The sequence below is a fragment of the Mauremys reevesii genome, linkage group 2 (assembly GCF_016161935.1).
Source record: "Mauremys reevesii isolate NIE-2019 linkage group 2, ASM1616193v1, whole genome shotgun sequence".
NCBI classification, from domain to species: Eukaryota; Metazoa; Chordata; order Testudines; family Geoemydidae; genus Mauremys; species Mauremys reevesii.
Window position 1 is genome coordinate 87,864,866 of NC_052624.1, and position 20,549 is coordinate 87,885,414.

Consider the following 20,549-nt stretch of genomic DNA (forward strand, 5'->3'; position numbering starts at 1 on the left):
GGTTATAATTTCATGTATACAGGTATGAGGCTGAAAATGTGTCTTCATAGCTTAAAATAGGCCCAGGCAAAAACTCTCCAAGAGCAGAGAGGCAGTTCACACCTCATCAGGGCATGTATGGGACAAACCCAAAGCCTCACAGGAACAAAGGACGCTGGCCTAGGCAGCAACAAAAGGATCTGGGGAACTCTGGAGGGAGTCACTCCCCTTCCTTGGTCAGTTTGGAACTGACTCAGAAGGGGGGAGCAAAGCCAAGAGGGAAGAAAGGACATGATAAAAGGGAGAGACATTTGCCATGCTCTTCCTCTCTCTTCCACCTACATCTACAGGCACCACACCAAGCGACTGAAGTGCTGATCAAAGGGGAGCGCCTGGCTGAAGAGCAACCAGCCAGCCTGTAAGTTTGTAAGGGCATTGAAAGTGTTAAGATCAGCTTAGAATGTGTTTTGCTTTTATTTCATTTGACCAAATCTGACTTGTTATGCTTTGACTTCTAATCACTTAAAATCTAAATCTGTTTGTTTCTTCTACCTGAAGCAGTGTGTTTGGTTTGAAGCATGTCAGAGACTCCTCTTGGGATAACAAGCCTGGTACATATCAATTTCTTTGTTAAATTGACAAACTCATATAAGCTTGCAGCATCCAGTGGGCATAACTGGACACTGCAAGACGGTGGTTCTTAGGGTTGTGTCTGGGACCGGAGATGTTGGCTAGTATCATTCAGTTGCACAGTCCAAGAAGCAGTTTACATGCCAGAGGCTGTGCGTGAACAGCCTAGGAATGGGGGTTCTCAGAGCGGAGCAGGGTAAGGCTGGCTCCCAAAGTCAAAGATTGGAGTGACCTAGCAGATCACTGATCCACATAACAGCAGAGCGGAACGTCACAATGATTCTGTGTCATTCCTATTTGGTATTGGGGGAAAAAAAAAATCTATGTTTAATGTCAGACCAAAGGGAACTTACTTGTCAAATTGAAAGAGAGCATTGGACAAGTCAGAATTTCTGCAGCAAGGAAGTTGGTACCAGTGCTGTATGACCATAGCAAGAAAAAAAAAGAACCACGGAGGTCTGAATTACTTGTGCCTCAACCTAGCCATCATAAAGGATAAGTCACTGGCCAAACTCCCACCATGTGTGAGGACACTTTTGAAGATTATGTTAAAACAGCTTGGCAAACAAAGATTTGGATGTCTTCACAAGTCGGTAAACAAGATATTGGATCACTGTTGCAACATGGATGGGAAAATGTGGATGAAGAATTACTTCCCGTATTCTTCAAGGGCCCAATGGCTTTGGAGCTTCTACAAGACCTTATTTGTGCCTGTACAAGTAGGGGCTTGCTGCACAATCAACTATGTCTATAGTCTTTCCTGCACAGAACTATGTATATGCCAAGTTCAAGGCACTGAAGACTGTGGTAAACCATGCACTCTCAACAGAGATCATGATCATGATAATGTCAACTAAAAATGTCACCCGTCTTATTAGTTTTCAATCATTCCTGTACAAATCTATTATTTGCTTATGCTTTATCCTTTAGATGGTTGTTGTAATACTTTGACCTCTCAAAGAAACCCATTTTTATGCCTTGAAATAATATATATCATCACCAACGTAAAATAAGTGACTGCAAATATTTCAGAGTGGTCATTTTAACCTGTTGAGGATGTCACTCTTTACCCCCGTTTTTACAGCAACTACTTGGCAGCTTGTCACCAGGCCTCATGTGAAAGTAGACAGAACAAGCTTCCAAAGGCGTGTGTAGGCGGGAGGGTACAGTACGGCCATCACACGGGTGGTGTCACATGCCGCTGGCCCTGTAGCCCCCTCTCAGCCCCCCGTCCTCCTCCAGCCTGTGAAGGCGAGAGAGCAGGATGGAAGGCAGGAGCAGAGGAAAGGTTCAGACAGCAGCTGCAAGGGGAGAAGGACTCAGAGCAGGAGGGAGGCGGCTGGCCCTGGAGCTCTGCTCTGCACCGCCCCCTCCCCGCTCCACCCCCGGCGGGGCGGGCCGGGCCGGGCGGCTGCGGCGCTGCGGAAGCGGAGGAGGAAGGCACAGGCCAGGCGTGCGGAGCGCCCCTGGCCGGGTCGGGGCTTAGTCCGCGTCTGCCCCTGCGCGGGGGAGGCGGGGCGCGCGGAGGAGCCCGGCCCGCTGTAAACATCCTCCGGAGAGGCCGCCGCGGGGCTCCATGGAGACGCGGGGGAAGCCCCCGCCGCCCAGCAGCCAGCGGGGGCCGGTGCTGCACATCGTGGTGGTCGGGTTCCACCACAAGAAGGGCTGCCAGGTGAGGGGAGAGGCCCGGGCTCCCCTGCCCTCTCCCTCCGGCCTGCATCGCTTCTTGCCCTGTGCTTCCTCCTCCCCCTTCCCCTCCGCCGCCTTTCACCCTTTCCTTTCCCCCTCCCGCCCCAGCCCCTTTCGACAACATCTGCTTGTCCCCCCGCCCCGCTGTCTTCAGTTCTTTACCTGCTCCCCTCCTACCCTTTGTGCCTTCCTCCATCCTTCTGCCCTTCCCTACGCACATCTTCCCTTCCCCTTCCCACCCCACAGCTAGCCCCCTCCGCTTCTGGGCCCCTCTTCTTGTCTCTGTGCTTGTGTCTTTCAGCACCAGGATGAAAGATAAAAGTGTGCCTGCATTATTATGATTTTTTTTTTGCCAGGGGTCATTTGCTGTGTGTCACACTGCGTGGGGGAGACCATATCAATTGAGATTTGGAAGTTTCACTCATTTATTGAAAATCTTGGTTGACAAATACAGCAAAATCCTTTCATCGCCAAAGAGACTTTTAATGCTGTCCCTAGAACTAATTTCAGTGCCTGATTTCTGTCACCCTTCCTTCCTTGAGTAGTACTTACTTGGGTGAGCAGTCCCATGGAGTTTAGTGTGAGTACTTCTGTGAGGTTGGTACTCTCCAGCATGAATAAGGGTAATAAAATTGGGGCCCCAAAGGAGGGAGACTCCTCCAGATGCATGGGATTTAACAGGTCTGTTACCTCTGTGCATTTATTATTTGTTGTTGTTTTTCAGTTCCATACCATACTGGTTTCTTTCTCTTTCTCTCATGAGTCCTCCTCTCCCCCTCCTCCCCCACACCCAATCTTCAACTGTAGAAACTGGTTATGAAGATACATATGACATCTAGGTCCTAAGGTTCTGGGTTTTCTTGTTGGCCTCTCAGTGCTTTTTTGTCAGTGTGTATGCTTGAATATTTAAACAAACAAACAAACAAAAACAAAAAAACACTAGAAACCAATACAAAACTTTTGTGGGTGAGGCTGCATTTGCTCTGATTGGCCTCTGAGAAGAATTAGTCCTTAGAGAAGCAATGACTCAGTTTGCTTAGTTGGTAAATGTTGGCTATGCCAAGGTTAAATATTTACTCAGATGGATAAATGATTTTCTCTAATTTCAGACTTAAGGATTTCATTTTGAGGATAAAGTGATCTTACAGAGAGTTGGCAGAATAGGATTTGACTATGCAGACAAAAATATTTTAAACTAAAATAGCTGTTTACAATAATAGATATTGATCAGGAATGGGCTATAGGGAATGGGAATGTCCCAAAAGGTAAAGAAAGAGATTTTTAAAAAGGTATTGAAACAAATGAGCATTTATAAATGCAGGACAGCTTAAAAAAATAAGAGTTGGGTAAATTCTAGCTTACTCCACCTTCTGCCTCCGATAGCCCAATATGTCACTGCAACATCACAGGCATAATCTTAACAAAAGGATAACTAGTTCAGTGGCTTCAGAATATTAAGCTTGTATTAAATGGTAAGTGTGTATATCCTCCTCCTCCACTATATTATGATTTTTTTTTACAGTTGTTTAATGTGGAATGTAAGGGGAAAGAGCATAATACTTTATACTCCTTGAATTCTCGTACTTCTCCCTGTATCTTTTTCAGAGCAATGTTGCAGTGCAGGATTTTGGTCCAAACCTGTGTGGTATTTTGGCCGGTTCACACAGTTCCTGTGCTATAAAGCAATGACTTTGTTCATCTTTTGCACCTTATTGTTCCATTGTTTAACTAAAAGAGCTTTTTTTATCATGATATTTCAATTTCTAAGGTGTGTATGATCGCTGGAGTCTGGAATGTCTCTTGTAGATGCTTTTGGGTATCAAAAGGGAGAATCAACATAAATAGAGTGTTCAGAGTTGCTTCTCCTGTCCTCTCCCTGTCAAGACAGCCAGTGCTGTGTCCAGATTTGCAATCCAGTAATTGGCAGACATTACTACATTGCATAACAGTGTTAAATGGCCTAATGCTGAATTACTGTTGCCCTTTAAAAATCAATAACAAATGTATATTAAAGTGAAGTTAGATTGGTGAGATTAGTTTAGATATATCTCATCTCAACTCTTGAAATCCTGGACAACCTCTTTCATCTCTACTCCCAACAAAAAGCTCTTGAATAGTACTGTCTTTTGTTTGTTACCTAAACAGTCATCAAATTAGGCTGCATATCTTTATCTGCAGTGGAGCCATAGTTAGACTATTTCTACTGAGTAAAAGGTTTCCAAAGCTCGGTCAGTAGTTATAGTAAGCATTTTTTCAGTTATATTGTGAACTCTTGTTATGTAACAGTTCTAAGTATCATTCTTTTTTTAGTTTTAGTTTTTTCCCCTCCTCATTTTTTCTCATGTTCACACTCTTTACAGGTTGCACTTTACCCTCAAGGTGATAACTGTTCTGTGGGCAATTTATTTTTTAAAGCATATTTGAGGGGAAAATGAATTTTATATTTCTGAACTGTTGCAGCTTGACACACAGAGTATTCCCTCATCCATTTATCTACAGGACTGATTCAGCATGGACAATGGCATTGCAAGGTTCCCTACTCCATTAGTTTATGTCCATGCTGTCTTGGAAGGATCATTTCTAAAAATGAGTGTAGTTCAGTCTCTGTGCCTTCCGTCTTTGGCCTCTGCTAAGACTGTCAACAAGGATACCAATTGTGATGGTGTGTTCTATGATGTGGACTATTATTATCTGAGGATTGGTCTGAAACCACCAGCTCATTTCATTAAGGCACCAAAGACCCATTGTTAATATTTTGGGGTATGTTCTGACACCACACAGTATGGTAGGTAGAAAACAAAACAAAAAAAGAACAACCTATAGCACTCCTCCTCTGATCTTACTAACAATGGCTGAAGTTTAAAAGCATTCATTTAGTACAAGCATTGCTAATCAATAGATGTTTTGGATGACCCAAATATATTTTAATCAAATCAAATATTTTGAACATTTTTGATTACTATAGGCCTGATTTAATGGGGCTATTGACATGAGTAAATTTACTCACAGGTATGTGTTTCCAAGATCAGTTGCTATAACAATAATTAGATTCTTTTTGGGCTTGCAATATTTATCAGACACCGGCTAGACAGTGGCTGTTATGGAAGATGGACACTGATTGGGTGTTAGCAGAAAAGCCAGCACATATTGCCCCCAGCTGCTTAGAGGGAATGGAGCTTGGAGTCGCATGTACTTTTGTCTTCTGCCTTCTGTGGTTTCAGCATTCTGTTGGGGGAGAGAGGTATCCTCTCTCCCTTTCTGTTGCCCTTCCCTATGCCTACAGGAGCAGCAGTAGAATGAAAATGATGTTATTATTGATGACTGGAAGTTTCACTCTGCTACTGGAACCCTGCTCACTGGAGAAACTTTTCAAGTACTGTGATCTGTGAGGTCCTTTTATATTTTTTCAGAAAATTCATATAAAATTGAATCTCTCTGCACATTTTCTTGGTGTTCTATTGAAACACATTGGCACCTCCTCAATCTAAAATAATCTCTTTTTGGTAGAAATTAAAATCTGTAATGCAAAACTGCTGCGTGTGTAGATGTACATTTTATATATATAACACTTGGCATATATATTGTGGATTCTTTGTGTATGATTATTAATAGATAGCAAAAGTAATGGGACCTTTATGTGCTCTGAAGGTAGATATTTTAATTAGATTGGAATTGCTCTGGATAGATATCTTTTGGTTACCTGAAGTGTTTGTCTACTCCTGTTGCCCTTGTTCAGGAATAGGAAGGTTAATATAGGAAAAGTTAAGCTATATATAATAGAAATTTAATTTATGTTAAAGATAATGCTCTAAATATTTTTTCTGGGTGTATTTTATTTTTTTCTAAAATTCTGTACAGAACCACAACTAGTTGTACATGAAAATGATTTTTTGGTGATCGTATAAACAACCTCAGAGCATCAGCCTATTTGAGATGATTTTCTAATGTGAGGTTAATTTGTAATTTTTGCAATGCTCTCATCTAAGCTGATTCATCTTGTGTGTTCTTCTGGGTAAAGCATGAGACAAATATTTACAACACATGAAATAGAGTGTTTGCTGAACAACTAGAGAAAGCTGACAGTTACATTTTTCTGGATAATTTGTTCAAATTTCAGAATTGCCACTGACCATTGAGATGGACTTGCAGTGTGTAGAAGCAGCATGAAATCAGGAATCCTGATTTCAAGAACAGATCACGGGGATCTCTCAGGCTAGTAGAGTTTAAGCCTGTTGAGGAGCCGTATGTTCAATTTCTCTGTAGCAGCAGGCATCTAAGTATACTGCTGGTTTAGCATCCATTATTGACTACGTATGTAGTGACATTGATGAAATATTCAGAAAGAGCTGATTACCATACCTCCTCACCACAAAGAAGATGTGGGTATGATAATGACTTCTTAGAATGGGAAGAAGACACTGTCTTGGAAGCTAGATCCCTCTGGTATTTGATATGTTCTGCAGCAATACATTAAGAAAGGCGATAATCTGTTTGAATACTGTACTATGATGGATTTCTATGCAGCACTTACAGGGTGAGTCTACACAGCGAGCAGCATTGGAATCTCAGGGCCCGGATCATTGACAAACTCAGGCTTGCATGGCTCAGGCTACGGTGCTAAAACCAGCTGTGTAGCATACACCCCTCCCTTTGCTTCAGAGCCCAAGCTCCAGCCTGAGCCCAAAGGGCTACACATCTATGTTTAGTGCCTTAGTGCAAGCCTGAGTCTGTCAACCAGACTCTGAGACTTGCTGCCACTTGCTGTGTAGATGCATTTGTTGTGATAAATTATATGCAATGTCACTTTCTGGATAAAAAATAAAATGGCAAGTATCATCCATCAACATATGAAACTTGCCGAAAGTCCCCGGTGGCATTAATTTCATCAAAATAGTTTTTTTATTATGAATAAAATTACTTAGAATATTTAATAACATCTAATGGGTTGTTTTAAAAATATTTAAAACCATTATCTTTAGTGCCTGTCTGGTCAGCCACAGAGCAGTAAAGCAGGAGAATGGATAGGAGGGAGTAGCCGCTTCCTCTTCAGCTGTGTTCCTGCCTCAGACTCCGTATAGTCAGAAAAACCAGCAGCACTTCCAAGATACAGCTTTATAAACTGTGCAGGCCTGATTCACTGCTATTCTGCACCTTGTGTAGTAGTCTGTGCCAATATGGAGTGAATGTAAAATGTTACCATTCTGATTCGGTAGCATTTTACACTACTTTGCACTGGTGTAAATGACTACACAAGGTGCAGGACAGCCATGAATCAGGCCTTGTGACCCTTTGTCTGAATCAGATAATCAAAACTGACTCCCCATAATTGCACAGTGAAGCACTAGTTATAAATATGATTGCTCCTGCTGTTCCTTGCCTTCTGTATGGTACAGGTTTTAACTTGGCAGCTCTCAGGGTTCTGCTGAGACTGGTTTAGTTGCTTGTTACCACTACCTACCCACATACAAAAAAAATCCGAGCATGGAAAAAGTTACAAATATTAAGGAACAAAATCATTCCCAAACCCATAAATCATGGAATCTGTGGCAGTAAGGCTGGCTTTTTGGCATGGCTTACATATAATGTGTGTAGTTTTAGGTGAATGTGTAATACATTTATATTTCCAGTACTTTTAAAATGAACTCCATCTCATTCTGTGTTCCACTTTCCTTATTGGCAAAAGCCTCCTTTATTTGATTAGTCAAAAGCGTAATTGGAAGAGATGAATTTCAGTTGATATTCCAAAATAGATCTAAAATATTTTACTTTCCCTTCTTTGTTGGCTGTGAAAATATACCAATATATCTTACTCATTTTATTTTTAAAATAAATAACATGGCTTGAGTATTAAGAGTCAGGAAGAAAAATCATTTTACTAGTGATATAAGAGGGAATGTTTTGAGCATGTATCCTCTCACCCTCAGAGATATGTGTGCCTGGTATGTTCATGTTTTTAGAGTACAGGAAAGTTGAAAGGAGAAAAGATGTTAAACAGGTTCTATTAATTAAAAAATGTCTCATGCCATATCAAATCCCAAAGCCTTAAGATAAATAATAAAAAGGATTTGGCATATTTCATTGTTGTTTTCCTACTGTCTCCTCAATTTTCTCAGCTCCAGCCCATAGTGGGGTAAATGTGTAGTAGACCTGATCTATGGAATATCTGCAGTACTGTATTTTTCATGTAGACATGGAGGAGGCTGCTTTCAAAGTATTAGGTTCTTTATCCCCTTAAAATTTAAAAATTATGGTGAAAATGTTGCTTTTATCAATTTATGAAACTTGGAGTAAATGAAGGAAAGTATTGATTGAAACATTTCAGTTGTGAGAGAAGTCCTTAACATAAAACCAGTTGCTGGTTCTTCAGAAATGAAGATCATGGCAGTACACCAAGCCAGGACAGCTCAAATGTAATACAAGTACCTGCAGGAGAACTGTGTGTTTATATGGAATATCTGCAGGTGGCTTGCTCTCTTAGCACTTAAACAAGCTAATATGAATTAAGTGAGATGCCTGTAGATGTTCTGTTGTCCAGCTAGTTTCAGAGTACTTTAGAAAGGCTTGGATTGCTAGAGCTGTTTCTTATATACATTCGTGCTTTTCATCTTTCTTTTGTAGCAGGTAGTACTGAATTTCACAGTCTTGTAGAGTAATTGACATGAGCAAAAACAAGTTATTCCTGGTTTTGCTTTTCTCTGCCACAAAGGTATTGCTCAGAACAATAAAATACTTTCTCTCCATTAAAACTGTTAGCTCAGGAACATGATTTGCTTTAAAAAAAATGTTAATTATATTATACAAGTACCGAGTAGCCTACTAAACTCTTATTTCTCTTTAAGATTTTGTTAGACATTTCTCTTAGGAAAATTATAGACACAAATCATGTGATGAAAATGCTGGCTTTGGGGAGAAAGCATCATCTTGTGGCTAAGGCGCAAGACTGGGAGTCAGGAGAATTTTGTTCTGTTCTCAGCTCAGCTACTTCCTGTGTGACCTGGGGCAAGTTATTTGAGATCTGTGCCTTAAAGTTTCATTATCTGCAAAATGGGGATGATGGCTTAAAGTAATTTATTGGTAAAGTGTTTTGAGTTCTTCAGAAGGAAGCTGCTCTTATAATGCAAAGTGGTGGTGGTATTTTAAAGAAGAGGGAAAATATTGACTTTTCACCTTGACCTTTCCACAAAGCTTAAGAAACAGTTTCTCTACCTGAAACTTATGTTGGGATTGAAGGAATAGAATTCACTGCAGACCCACGTGCAGATTGTTGAGCAAATACACAGTCCCTTTACCGTTTTCGCCTCTGATCTGGAGTAGGAAACCTGATCACTCGTGTATATTATAAATTGGGTTTAGTGGCCACTAAATCTGTGTAATTCAGACACAGTGACTATGTCACCAGCTGACCTCAAATCTCTCTTCCCACTTGTTTATGAAGAGTTGGAATGAAGCCTAGTTCTGGTACACTCAGTGTCCCCGATCCCATGTGCACTCATTCTGCGATCTGCCCACACCCTAGTATGATGGGTGAATATTGCCTAGAATGCACTGCCCCAAAGCATTCTTTCTGCTCATTTAAACATGCCCATCTCTGGTGGGTGATGAAAAAGTAAGTTAAATAATGGGATATTACTTTTTACGTCTTGGACTGATCATGCATCCAGTTACTGTTGTTTGCTCCAGATCCTTAATTTGTAAAACAGCAGTAACTGTTGCTACACATTCCTATGCAGAGTGAGTTTGCTGAATACATGTAATAGTGGACCACTTCAGTGCAAAAATGCCTATTCTTTTTAGTGGGACAAAAGATTGTGTTCCAAGAGATCTTCCAAAACATGTATTTAACAAGCGTCATAACCACTGAATGTGGTTTGCTTTTCCCAAAACTACAGTAATGAAAAAACAACATAGCTTACATGTCAGGGCGGCAGTATGATTTTGTTTTCCCCCCAAGAATGAGTTCACAATGTAAGTTGCCTGTGTATTACATTACAGGTACAGTGTGGGTTCCAGGAATGAAATGATTGATATTGTCTTCCTTACCTTAGACTTAGTTTCTTCTGTGTTGCTGGCACATCGGCAGTCCAGTTTCTCCATTGATTACAGTCACTTTGTAGTTGTGATATTCCTTCCTAGATGATGCCAGCATCTTCAATATCCCCTCTCACTGTCTTCTGGCAGTTCTTCCTTGTTTTCTCTTTCTTTTCTTGCATACCCAATTTAATGCTTGCTTTATCTGTCTCTTATCTTCCATATGGTGTGCCTGTTCCAACTGCCTGAGCCTTCTTTCTTTGATATATATCTAATATATTATCCTGCATTGTCAGTTCCCTTAGTCTTGCATTTGTTATTTTGTCTTTCCATGAAATGTGTAGAATCTTCCTCCACCATCTGTGGTGGGCATCCTCCAATCTCTCTTTTTAAATCACTGTTATTGGCCAAGTCTCTGCTTCAAACAGTAGCATGCTCAGTGCAATTTCATGGTATAATCTGACCTTTAATTTGGTATGGAGACCTCTTTTTTCATTAGATGTTGTTCCACCTTCCAAAAGTCATGTTTGCTTTTCCTAATCTCATGTATATCTTTTTCAGGGCCACCTTCAAATGTCATCACACTCTCCAGGTGGTAGAACTCTTCTACCTGTTCACTTCCTTTTCCATCCACAGATGCTTTTGTGTCACAGTTCAGGGCAATTCTACCTGTATTCCCCTCCGTGGTCCAGCAAGGCACCCAAGCTTCCAGCTCTCCAGCCATCACCTCTCTTGGTCAGAGACATGCATTTCTCTCCCTCCTGACTGAGGTTTTTCCAAGCGGCACAGTTCCCTGTTTACACTATGAATTCCCTAGCAGACTACATAAGCAGCCCTGCTCTGCTTTTCTCCTCAGAAGCTATAAACAGCATAATGACTCACAGTTGAGTTACCACATAGTTCTTAGCTTCATTCTAAGCAAGACCATTTATTTTTAAGGTGAAGAGAACATGTTAAAAATAAAAGAAACTACACACAATAATTAGTTGAGGGGACAGGGTCTTTGCTAAAGTGCTCTGGTTGGTGTCAGTTCTTCGAACCCTTCCCTAAGGATTGGGGTCCTCCTTGTTTGCTTTATTACAACAAAGGCCTCGAGTCACTTTAAACTCAGGTTATTTATTCAAAAGTCCTTTCTTTGTTTGCTGGTCTCTAGAGAATCCAGTTTGAACCAGTAAATGCAGGTCTGTCCAGCTGCTAGTGTCTCTCAGGATGTGTTGGGACCTGAGTGAATTTGCCAAATTACCACTATTCTTTGTTCCTGGAGGACTGTGGTCCCCCTCCCCCATGAAATTATATACAGTGCCTAGACCACAGTGAAACGTACATTAATACGGTAAGATTTAACTTAATTCAATCTGGTTTGCCCAGGGTATTGCAGGAAATTGCCATATGTGTCACAGTTTGCATCTGTTGTCCAGTTTCCTACTTTTATAATTATGATTTTCTCTACATTAACTTAAAATTTTTGATGCTTCCTGTTCTAACTCTGATGTAAGGGCAATCATTATGTCCCAGGTCGTACTTAGTAAAACAATGTCGTTGGCAAAGTCAAGGTTGTGTAACTCATCTGCTAACCCATTTTGCACTATCCGTGATGCCTTTTATTGCCCCTTCATCACCCAGCCTATTGTTAATGGAGAGAGGATTGGTGATAACACACATCCTTGTCTAACCCCAGTAGCAAACCCAGATCTGTATCATTCTTACTGTGCATTTACTTCCATCATATAAACTCGTTATTCTGTTGATCAGCTTCTCCGGTATCCCATAGCGTCTAGCAATATTCCTCAGTCAAACACTTTCTTAAAGTTGATGAAGTTGATTAAGATGGATTTTTGCCAAGTAGTAGCTTTTTCAGTGATCTGTCGAAGATGAATATCTGTTCACAGTATGATCTATCTAGAGGGAACCCAGCCTGTTCTTCTTGTAATATTTCATCCACTGCATTCTTCGTTCTATTCAGCATATTGGTAGCCAGTACTTTGCCTAGGATTGATAGCAGTATAATACTTCTCCAGTCTGGGCACAGAGTAAGATCACCCTTTTTTGGTAATGCCACTATGATACTATCTTTCCAGTGCTGTGGCACTTGTTCTTTCACCTATATTTATTGCATAATTTAGGAACATTGGAAAGTTAAAGTATTCTTCCCTCTAAGATGCAATAACACACACTGAATTAAACATTTTAACTTAAAAAACAAACAAACCAAACACCTGTATGAAACATAGGTAATCCTTGAAAAGAGTTATTTTTTAATTGAACACGTTTTCTTACATCTTAGAGGGAAGAATACTTTAACTTTACAGTGTTCCCAAATTATGTATTCTCTCATTCTGTAATTGAGAAATACTCATTCATGCACTAGCAAAAGAAAGCCTAGTGTATTGTATTTAGGTACAGGACATCAGTGACATGAAATTTGTCTGAGCAATCAGTGCCTGGCCTATTTTCCACTTACCTAAAGAAAGCATGTGGAAAAATATCCTGAAATTGTATGCTTGCCTTTGAACGAGTTACTTTTACAAGCAGGTTAAAACACAGGAGACAGCTAAGAAGCGAAGAAGGTTATGGTCTGTTCTTTTTATACCTCGTTCAAAATATTGAAACTTTCACCTCGTGCCCTATGACTTTGCTGTGCAATTGCAATCTGGTAGGGTGGGTCTTCTCTCCAGAGTCCTAGGTTGTGGCACCCCTTTCTGGAGGTATGCTGGAGTCACTCTCTGGCTGCTTGTGGGGTTGATTTATTCTTGACCTATTTGCATTTTTGGTGGAAGTAAGGGGAGACATTTCTATTATGTGATTTTTTTTTTATTTTATTGTTGTTGTTTTTTTTTTTGCTTTTGCTAACCTTTCTTCCCCCCCAGTCTCCCACAAGTGGAGAATTGATAGGTTTTGTGGGTTGGCACATGCCTTACAAAGGGTTTCCCTTTGTGCTAAATTTGTTTGTCATTGTCTAATTGTGTCCTTGAGCTAGATGGCTTTTCTTTCACCACTTTTAATGTTTGATATGTATTTGTTGTGTAGCAGTTAGATGTTCTACAGTAGATACCTGTATTGATTTAAATACAATCCTGTTGTTTCAGGAACAATTAAAACAAAAATATCTGGTTAAGACACTGGACTAGGCATCAGCAAGTTGGGTTTTTGTTCCTAGTTCTGCAGTTGGCTTCCTTTGTGACCCTGGACACATCACTTACTTCTAGTGGGGAACAGAGAGTAGTAATCCTTATCTGCCTCATTGTAGTATTGCAATTATAAAATCATTAATCTATGTGACGCACTGAAATCCTACAGTGATGAGTGCCATAGAACACCCTATGAATTGCTGTGTGTTAGCCAAACTATGTTTTTCTTATGTTGCACAGTTTTTAATGTTGTAAGAAGCATTTAATTTTTGTATCTGAAAGGGCTACTCTCAATGGCCTTTTTAGAGTAAGTGAAGAATTTTAAACACAGAGCAGAATGTTGAATAGTGTGTGTGTGGTATATTTAATACTTTAATGTTGTACATAGTATCACACAAGGTCCATTTTCTTTAGCACTTATGGTAGTTAGACAGGTACACAGAGGGGAGATTATTTCCCTTAATTAGCATTTTATGTACACATGTTTAAAATGTTCAAGTTTTCCTTTTTAATAGAACAATGTTACTGCGGTTTTTCTTTGAAGTCCCATAGTAGCCACAAACGATTACCAGATATTACTTTGTACAACTCCATACTTGATCTTTTTCCTCTTTTAACATCTGAACTACAAGAAGACTACTAAATATTCCTTTATAGTTCTATATCACCTGTCAAGTTCAGTTTAAAATTTGAACTGAATATACATTAAAATTAATTTTTACTGGTCTGTCAGTACTTTGTATGGGTAGGCAATGCACACAGAATTCAGCATTGTTGAAGGTATTTAAATGGCATTGTGTACCAGTAATTTTTTACCTTCTCTCAGGAATAGATGATCAGTAAAAGAGGTAATCTTAACAACGTTTTGGATGAAAGCGCATCTTAGTGCAAAGATTTCAAAGCGCTTTGCAAACATTAATTCAGCCTAGAACACCTCTGTAAGATGGATATGCATATGAATGGAACTCAGTGGGAATTGAATTACTGTATGACATTAATTCACATAGGTGAGCATTTCTTTCTAAACGTGCACTCATATTTTAATGACACTTAAAAAAAATATAAAAAAACCCAAACAAGGACTGAACCTCAATAATGGAAAGGAGCCATGTCTAATGGTTAGAGCCATGGGTCTAGGAGTCAGAATGCCTGGAATCTGTTTAGGACTCAGCCAATGACTATGTGTTTTGTTACTGTTGTATGAATGTTAGGGGCTATGAGGCTGATTTAAATATTGTAAAGGACTTCGACGTTCTTGTACGTAAGCATAAAATGGTGTTGTTTGCACTGAAGTACTGGAGACTTGCTCTGTGAGAAGGTGGCCTTACCTAGAGTGTCGTCTTTTGGCAGGCTGAAGCATGAGAGATGGGCCTGCCTCAGTTTTCTTCCTTCAGAATCTCCAGTAACTCCACAACAGCTCTCTTCCCTCAATAATACCCTCCTTGGGCTGGTTTATTACCAAAACATAATTTGGTAATCCATAACAAAAGTTCCAAACACAGTCTGTTTCTCACACCCCAGTACATAGGGTTCTTAAAATCCCAGGACACGATGCCCCCACAAACCGCATTCTGGCATCTTCTATCACACCTGGGCTCTTCTTCAGTCCTCTCCTATTCCTTTTCCAGGACAGCCACCTGTGCTCTTCCAGCTGGAGTGGAATGCCACTCTTACCAGCAGGAATCCCCACAGCGTGTCTGCTGAGTGTTTATTCTCACCAGGGGAGCATCTCTCATTACTCCTGTTCCATTAGCCTTTTCCAGCTTGGAAGCCAGCAGGTAACTCCCTTTGCTGCTGTTTTGCCTTCAGCCCTCTGACACTGGTTCTTCTGCTTGGGGAGGTTGACAGAATAAAACCCTGTATTCCCACTCTAGACACTACTGAAATAATGTTTGTACAAAATACATTTATTGAAGTATCATTTGAAAACTCATAATTTGCAGGTCATTTTTGTCCTGGGGAAATGCGTGTGGCAACATTGTAATAGGAAGTTATAAAATTTCCCTGTATGGTGTTATTAATACATATGCCAAACCCCACAGCCCTTCCCAGGCAGAAGTCAGGTCTGTCCTAATGAAAGGAAGGAATGTATACTTACCTTAATTTGCATTTAAGCAGTAAGCAGAGTCATCAAGCAGAGGGGGAAACAAAGGAGGTGAAAAAAATAAGCAGGAAACATCCTTCCACATAGACTTGTTGTCTCTGGACTCTCAGCTGGAAATGTTTTTCAAGAGGGGGACTGAAACTGTAAAAGGGAGGGACAAGCACCGAAGGAAACCTCTCCCTCTCCCCCGTTACATTCACTGTACCTGAAAAAGAACCTGAAAAGGAAGCAACAATTGGACTCTGGGACTGGCGTCCTGAAATAAAGAGTTTAGTCAGTAAGACTGCTGAAAACACGGTGAGAAATATTGCTTGAATCTGCTATAGTTTGTTAGGTACATCTCTACCCCGATATAACACGGTCCTCAGGAGACAAAAAATCTCACCGTGTTATAGGTGAGACCATGTTATATCAAACTTGCTTTGGTTCCTCTGTTCCTTGTTCTCTGACCGCCCCATCCAGAGACCCTGTCCCTAATCACCCCCAGGACCCCACCCCCTACCCAACCCACCTGCTCCCTGTCCCCTGACTGCTCCAACCCCTATCCACACCCCCCGCCCCCTGACAGGCACTCACCGGCAGCGGCGGGAAGTGGAGCAACGTGGCCCCAGCACTCCACTCCACCACCTCCCAGCCACGGTGCTCCGCTTCCTGCTGCCGGTGAGTGCGGGGAGGTTGGGGAAAGGACGCCGCCCGTACTCGGCGGCGGCAGGAAGTGGAGCGCTGCTGCTGGGAGCTGGTGGAGTAGAGTGGGCTGGGGCTGGGCTGCTCCACTTCCCGCTGCCGGTGAGTGCAGGGAGGTTGGGGAAAGGACGCCCTCTGCACTCACCGGCGGTGGGAAGCAGAGCAATGTGGTCCCAGCCTGCTCTGCTTTTCTTGCCCCAGCCCCAGCCGTATTCCTGGGGATGGGGGAGGTTGGGGAAAGGTCCTGCACTCACCTGTGGCGGGAAGAGGAGCGCCGTGGCTGGGAGTTGGCGGAGTGGAGTGGGCTGGGGCCGGGCTGCTCCGCTTTCTCCGCTGCCAGTGAGTGCGAGGGAGGATCTTTTCCCCCAAACTCCCTCCCCCAAGCGACACGGCTGGGGCCGGGGCGAGGGAAGCGGAGCGGGCTGCTCCGAGCCCCCTGCTATTCCCTTGCGCCACTCTGGGACTGCAGGGACCCCAAAATTGCCCCCCCACAGCTCCTGCCTCCTAGACCCTGGGTGGGGGAGCCCCTGACTGCCCCCGAGACCCTCTGCCCCATATCCAACCCGTCGGCCCCGGCCCGGCGTGGCACCCTTAACACACTGCTCAGAGCAGCGTGTCAGAGCTTTACCGTGTTGTATGTGAACCCATGTTATATCGGGTCGCGTTATATCAGGGTAGAGGTGTATTAATAAACATCTTACCTTTATTTTTCTTGTAACCATTTGTCTTTTTATGCCTTATTACTTGTACTCACTTAAAGTCTATCTCTTTGTAGTTAATAAACTTGTTTCTTTTTTTTTTTATCTAATCCAGTGTGTTCAGGTTGAAGTGCCTGTGTAACTCCATTTGGGATAACAAGTTGTGTGCATATTATTCCCTTAAGGGAATAACAGATTTAACATATTATCACTGTACAGGAGAGGGGTGGCCAGTACAGGACATAAGTTTCTGGGGGAAAATCTGATACTGGGAGTGGGCTGTGGTCACCCTGGTAATCTTTAAAGCTGGTAAGAACCCAGGTGTGGCTGGCTGGCTGCAGCACACACAGACATAGCTGGAAATGACTTACATGCTGGAGGCTGTTTGTGAGCAGTATAGGTTGGAGGCTACAGCTGCAAGGCATTGTAAAGGGCACCCCAGGTTACAGGGCGGGGTGACACAGCTATTCATTGGTCTGGATGGTAACCTGGTATGACATAGGGAGGTCAGCTGGCAAACCTCCTTGCTGCTCTTTTGCCTTCCCATAGGAATCATGTACCATCTCCTAGCTCTGGCAGCTCTCGCCTTCCAACCTCACTCCCAGGCAGCTCTCACATGCCCATTTCCTGACTCATTCAGGCAACTCTGAGGGCTTGGCTACACTGGAGAGTTGCAGCGCTGGTGGAGGCTTTACAGCGCTGTAACTTAGTAACTGTCCACACCTGCAAGGCACATCCAGCGCTGCAACTCCCTGGCTGCAGCGCTGGCTGTACACCTGGTCTGCTTGGGGTATAACGAGTGCAGCGCTGGTGATGCAGCGCTGCTCGTCAAGTGTGGCCACACACCAGCGCTGTTATTGGCCTCCAGGGTATTAGGAGATATCCCAGAATGCTTTTAACTAAATTACTCTTTGTTTTGTTATGATGCCTCTCTTTGTTTTGTTGTGAACTCGGGGCTCCGGGAGCTACTTATCTAAAAAATAAACACAGCTCTTGTTTGCTGTGAATGAGGCAGGCAGGGGGATGAATGTCTACAGCTAGTGTTTGCTTGAGGAGAGAAACAGCGGAGGGGGGGGGGGAGAAAGGGAGTCCGTTGGAGCAGCTGCTTATCTGGTCTGCAGGCTATTTGCAGTTAAGAGTGAATGAGGGGTCGAGGAAATGGTCAAATTTTGCAAGGCAGGGAGCTGACACAGAATTTGCAAGGCAGGGAGCTGACACACAGTGTCGGCTCCAAAAATCCACTCTCTCTCTCTCTCTCCCCCTCTCCCTGTCACACTCCACCTCACCCCCCTCTTTTGAAAAGCACATTGCGGCCACTTGAACACTGGGATAGCTGCCCATAATGCACCACTTCCAACAGCGCTGCAGATGTGGCCACACTGCAGCGCTGGTAGCTGTAAGTGTGGCCACACACCAGCGCTTTCCCTACACAGCTGTACAAACACAGCTGTAACTCCCAGCGCTGCACACCTGCAAGTGTAGCCAAGCCCTGAGTCACCTGCTCTTTCACTTTCTAGGACCCAGCTGCCCTCTTAAGTCCGGTTGGGGTCAACTGATGAGTCACGGGTGCACTGTTGAGGCCAGTGTCACCCTGTGACTTTCTTTCCTCATTTTATTAGTTAGCTTCAGATTCTTCAATATTGGTTCTGTTAATTTCTTCGCTTTAAAAAGTTTTCAATGATTATCCTTTCTTGGATTTCATTGCCAAACATTATCTCTATTTGGCATGTAATTATATTATTTCCAGTTTGGGATGATATTCTGACACAAGATGACCAACTGGTGCTAATGTGTTACATTTAAGTTTTGAGAGAACAAGTGTATGATGCCTGATTAAAAGACTTGTGTGTGAGAGAGAGAGAGAGAGAGACAGAGAGAGAGAGAGAGAGAGAGAGTTTACTGCTGATGAAAGGTACCAGGTCGGCAGTCTGAGAAACTAAGCCACAGGACAGGTACAGCTTATGTAGTAGCAGTGACTGATTCCTCCCCGCCCCACTAATGTGTTCTCCTGGAGAGATGACCTTTAGGGTGAGAAGATACCTATCTCCATGCCTCTGTGCTGGGCTTGCCAATAAGATGGACAAATTAAAATCAATCATAGTGCAGTTTTGGTGAGGTGGAAACCTATCAACTAGGAACTGGACCGAGACCACCAAACTTCCTTCATCTGAGACCCTGAACTCTAGGTGACTATTAACCTGGGCTGGATTCAAATCAGTGACTTAGAGAAGAAAATAAGATATTTTTGAGCTTACCTCTCTCTGTCCCTTCCCTCTTCTCTCTCCCCATTTTTCTTTGTTTTTAAATATCTAGTCTGCACCTTAGATATTTACCAAATCTGCATATTGTGTTTGGAGCCTATATGAATGAACATGGTAGGAGGAGGGCATAAGGACCATTGCCCCACTTCTTGTGTCCTCCACACAGTGCTCAGGAAGTAACTTCTGCAAAGTGGATGTGGCAGGTTGAGAGTAGGGCCACAGCTTCCCCTGTTTGCATGAGCCAGCATAGCTGGCCAGGGGCAGGTAGGTGCGGGAGAAAGCATTGGACAGAAGCTGCATTTCCTGGAGCACCAGGAGATGTTGTGCCTGCCGAAGGGGACAGTACTGCTTGGAATTCTCACGGGGGTATTTTCTGTGGACTACAATCAAGACCTTGGTGTTCCACTCTGGGATATGGTGTTCAAATCCCAATCCCCTACTTTAGGATTGCTACAGAGACTGCACATTCATCCTCTAAGAGTTTTGCAAGATAGCCTTGTAACACCCTTATCCCGTCCCCTCCCAAGCTAAATGTGACTTTCTGGAAAGGCCGCCTTTCTTAGCTGGTAAGAAAGTCACTATCTGACTAGTCTTTAAGGAGTAGTGTGCAGGGAAAGGATCCTGAAGGACTCTTCCATTTCATTTACTTTTTTTTAACTAGTACTCTTTATGAAAGCAAAATGTTTGAGTAACTGTAATTGAGAAATAGCAAAGAATATTCAAAACACTTTGTGAGAACATTTCTGAAGTCAAATATGAAGGTTTTGTTTGTAGGGTTTTGGGTTGGATGTTTAAGAATATTTTAATTTAATTTATTTACACTAGCTACAGTATCTGAATGTTATATTAATATAGGAAGTCAGATTTTTGAGGCAGACTCTAATGGACAAGTTTTAAATATCTATAGCAGGACAAATGGTGGCACTGTAACATATCTGAGTAGCTGTCCTATTTATAGTTTTGGTGATACAGGGTGGGGCATGATGGTAAAAGAGATCCAGAGAAGATTATCAGCTGCTTTTAAAGTCTGAAAGGGAAACCAAAAGGAGTCTAAAGGGAGCGCAAAGTCAAATTTATTATCTATTAAAATGAAGGGAAAACTTTGATTTGATATTGTCTATATGTACCTGTCTAATAGAGTTAAATAGTATTTGTGATGTAGGTATCAGAGGGGTAGCCGTGTTAGTCTGGATCTGTATGAATACCCACTTCTTCAGATGCAAGACTTGCATCTGAAGAAGGGGTATTCATTCTGTGATGTAGGTGTGTCATTGTTTTGTCTGTCAACTGTTTGAAGTTGTAAACATTGATTCTGTGGTTTGTTTGCCAATACAATGGGAGGGAAGTA

General features: G+C 42.3%; 1 protein-coding gene across 2 annotated transcripts in view; it reads left to right on the top strand.

The window, feature by feature from the left end:
- The first annotated feature begins 1,894 nt into the window (after positions 1-1,894).
- Positions 1,895-20,549, top strand: part of AVL9 (AVL9 cell migration associated) — an 84,831-nt gene continuing 66,176 nt past the window's right edge. The window contains exon 1 of one of the 2 annotated variants that reach the window (XR_005594534.1): positions 1,895-2,281. Coding sequence is in view for 1 of the 2 variants with exons in the window: in XM_039526062.1 (XP_039381996.1) it covers positions 2,186-2,281 (96 nt within the window). In the remaining variant the exon portion in view is untranslated. The remainder of the gene's footprint in view (positions 2,282-20,549) is intronic. The other variant, XM_039526062.1, reaches the window with a different exon arrangement.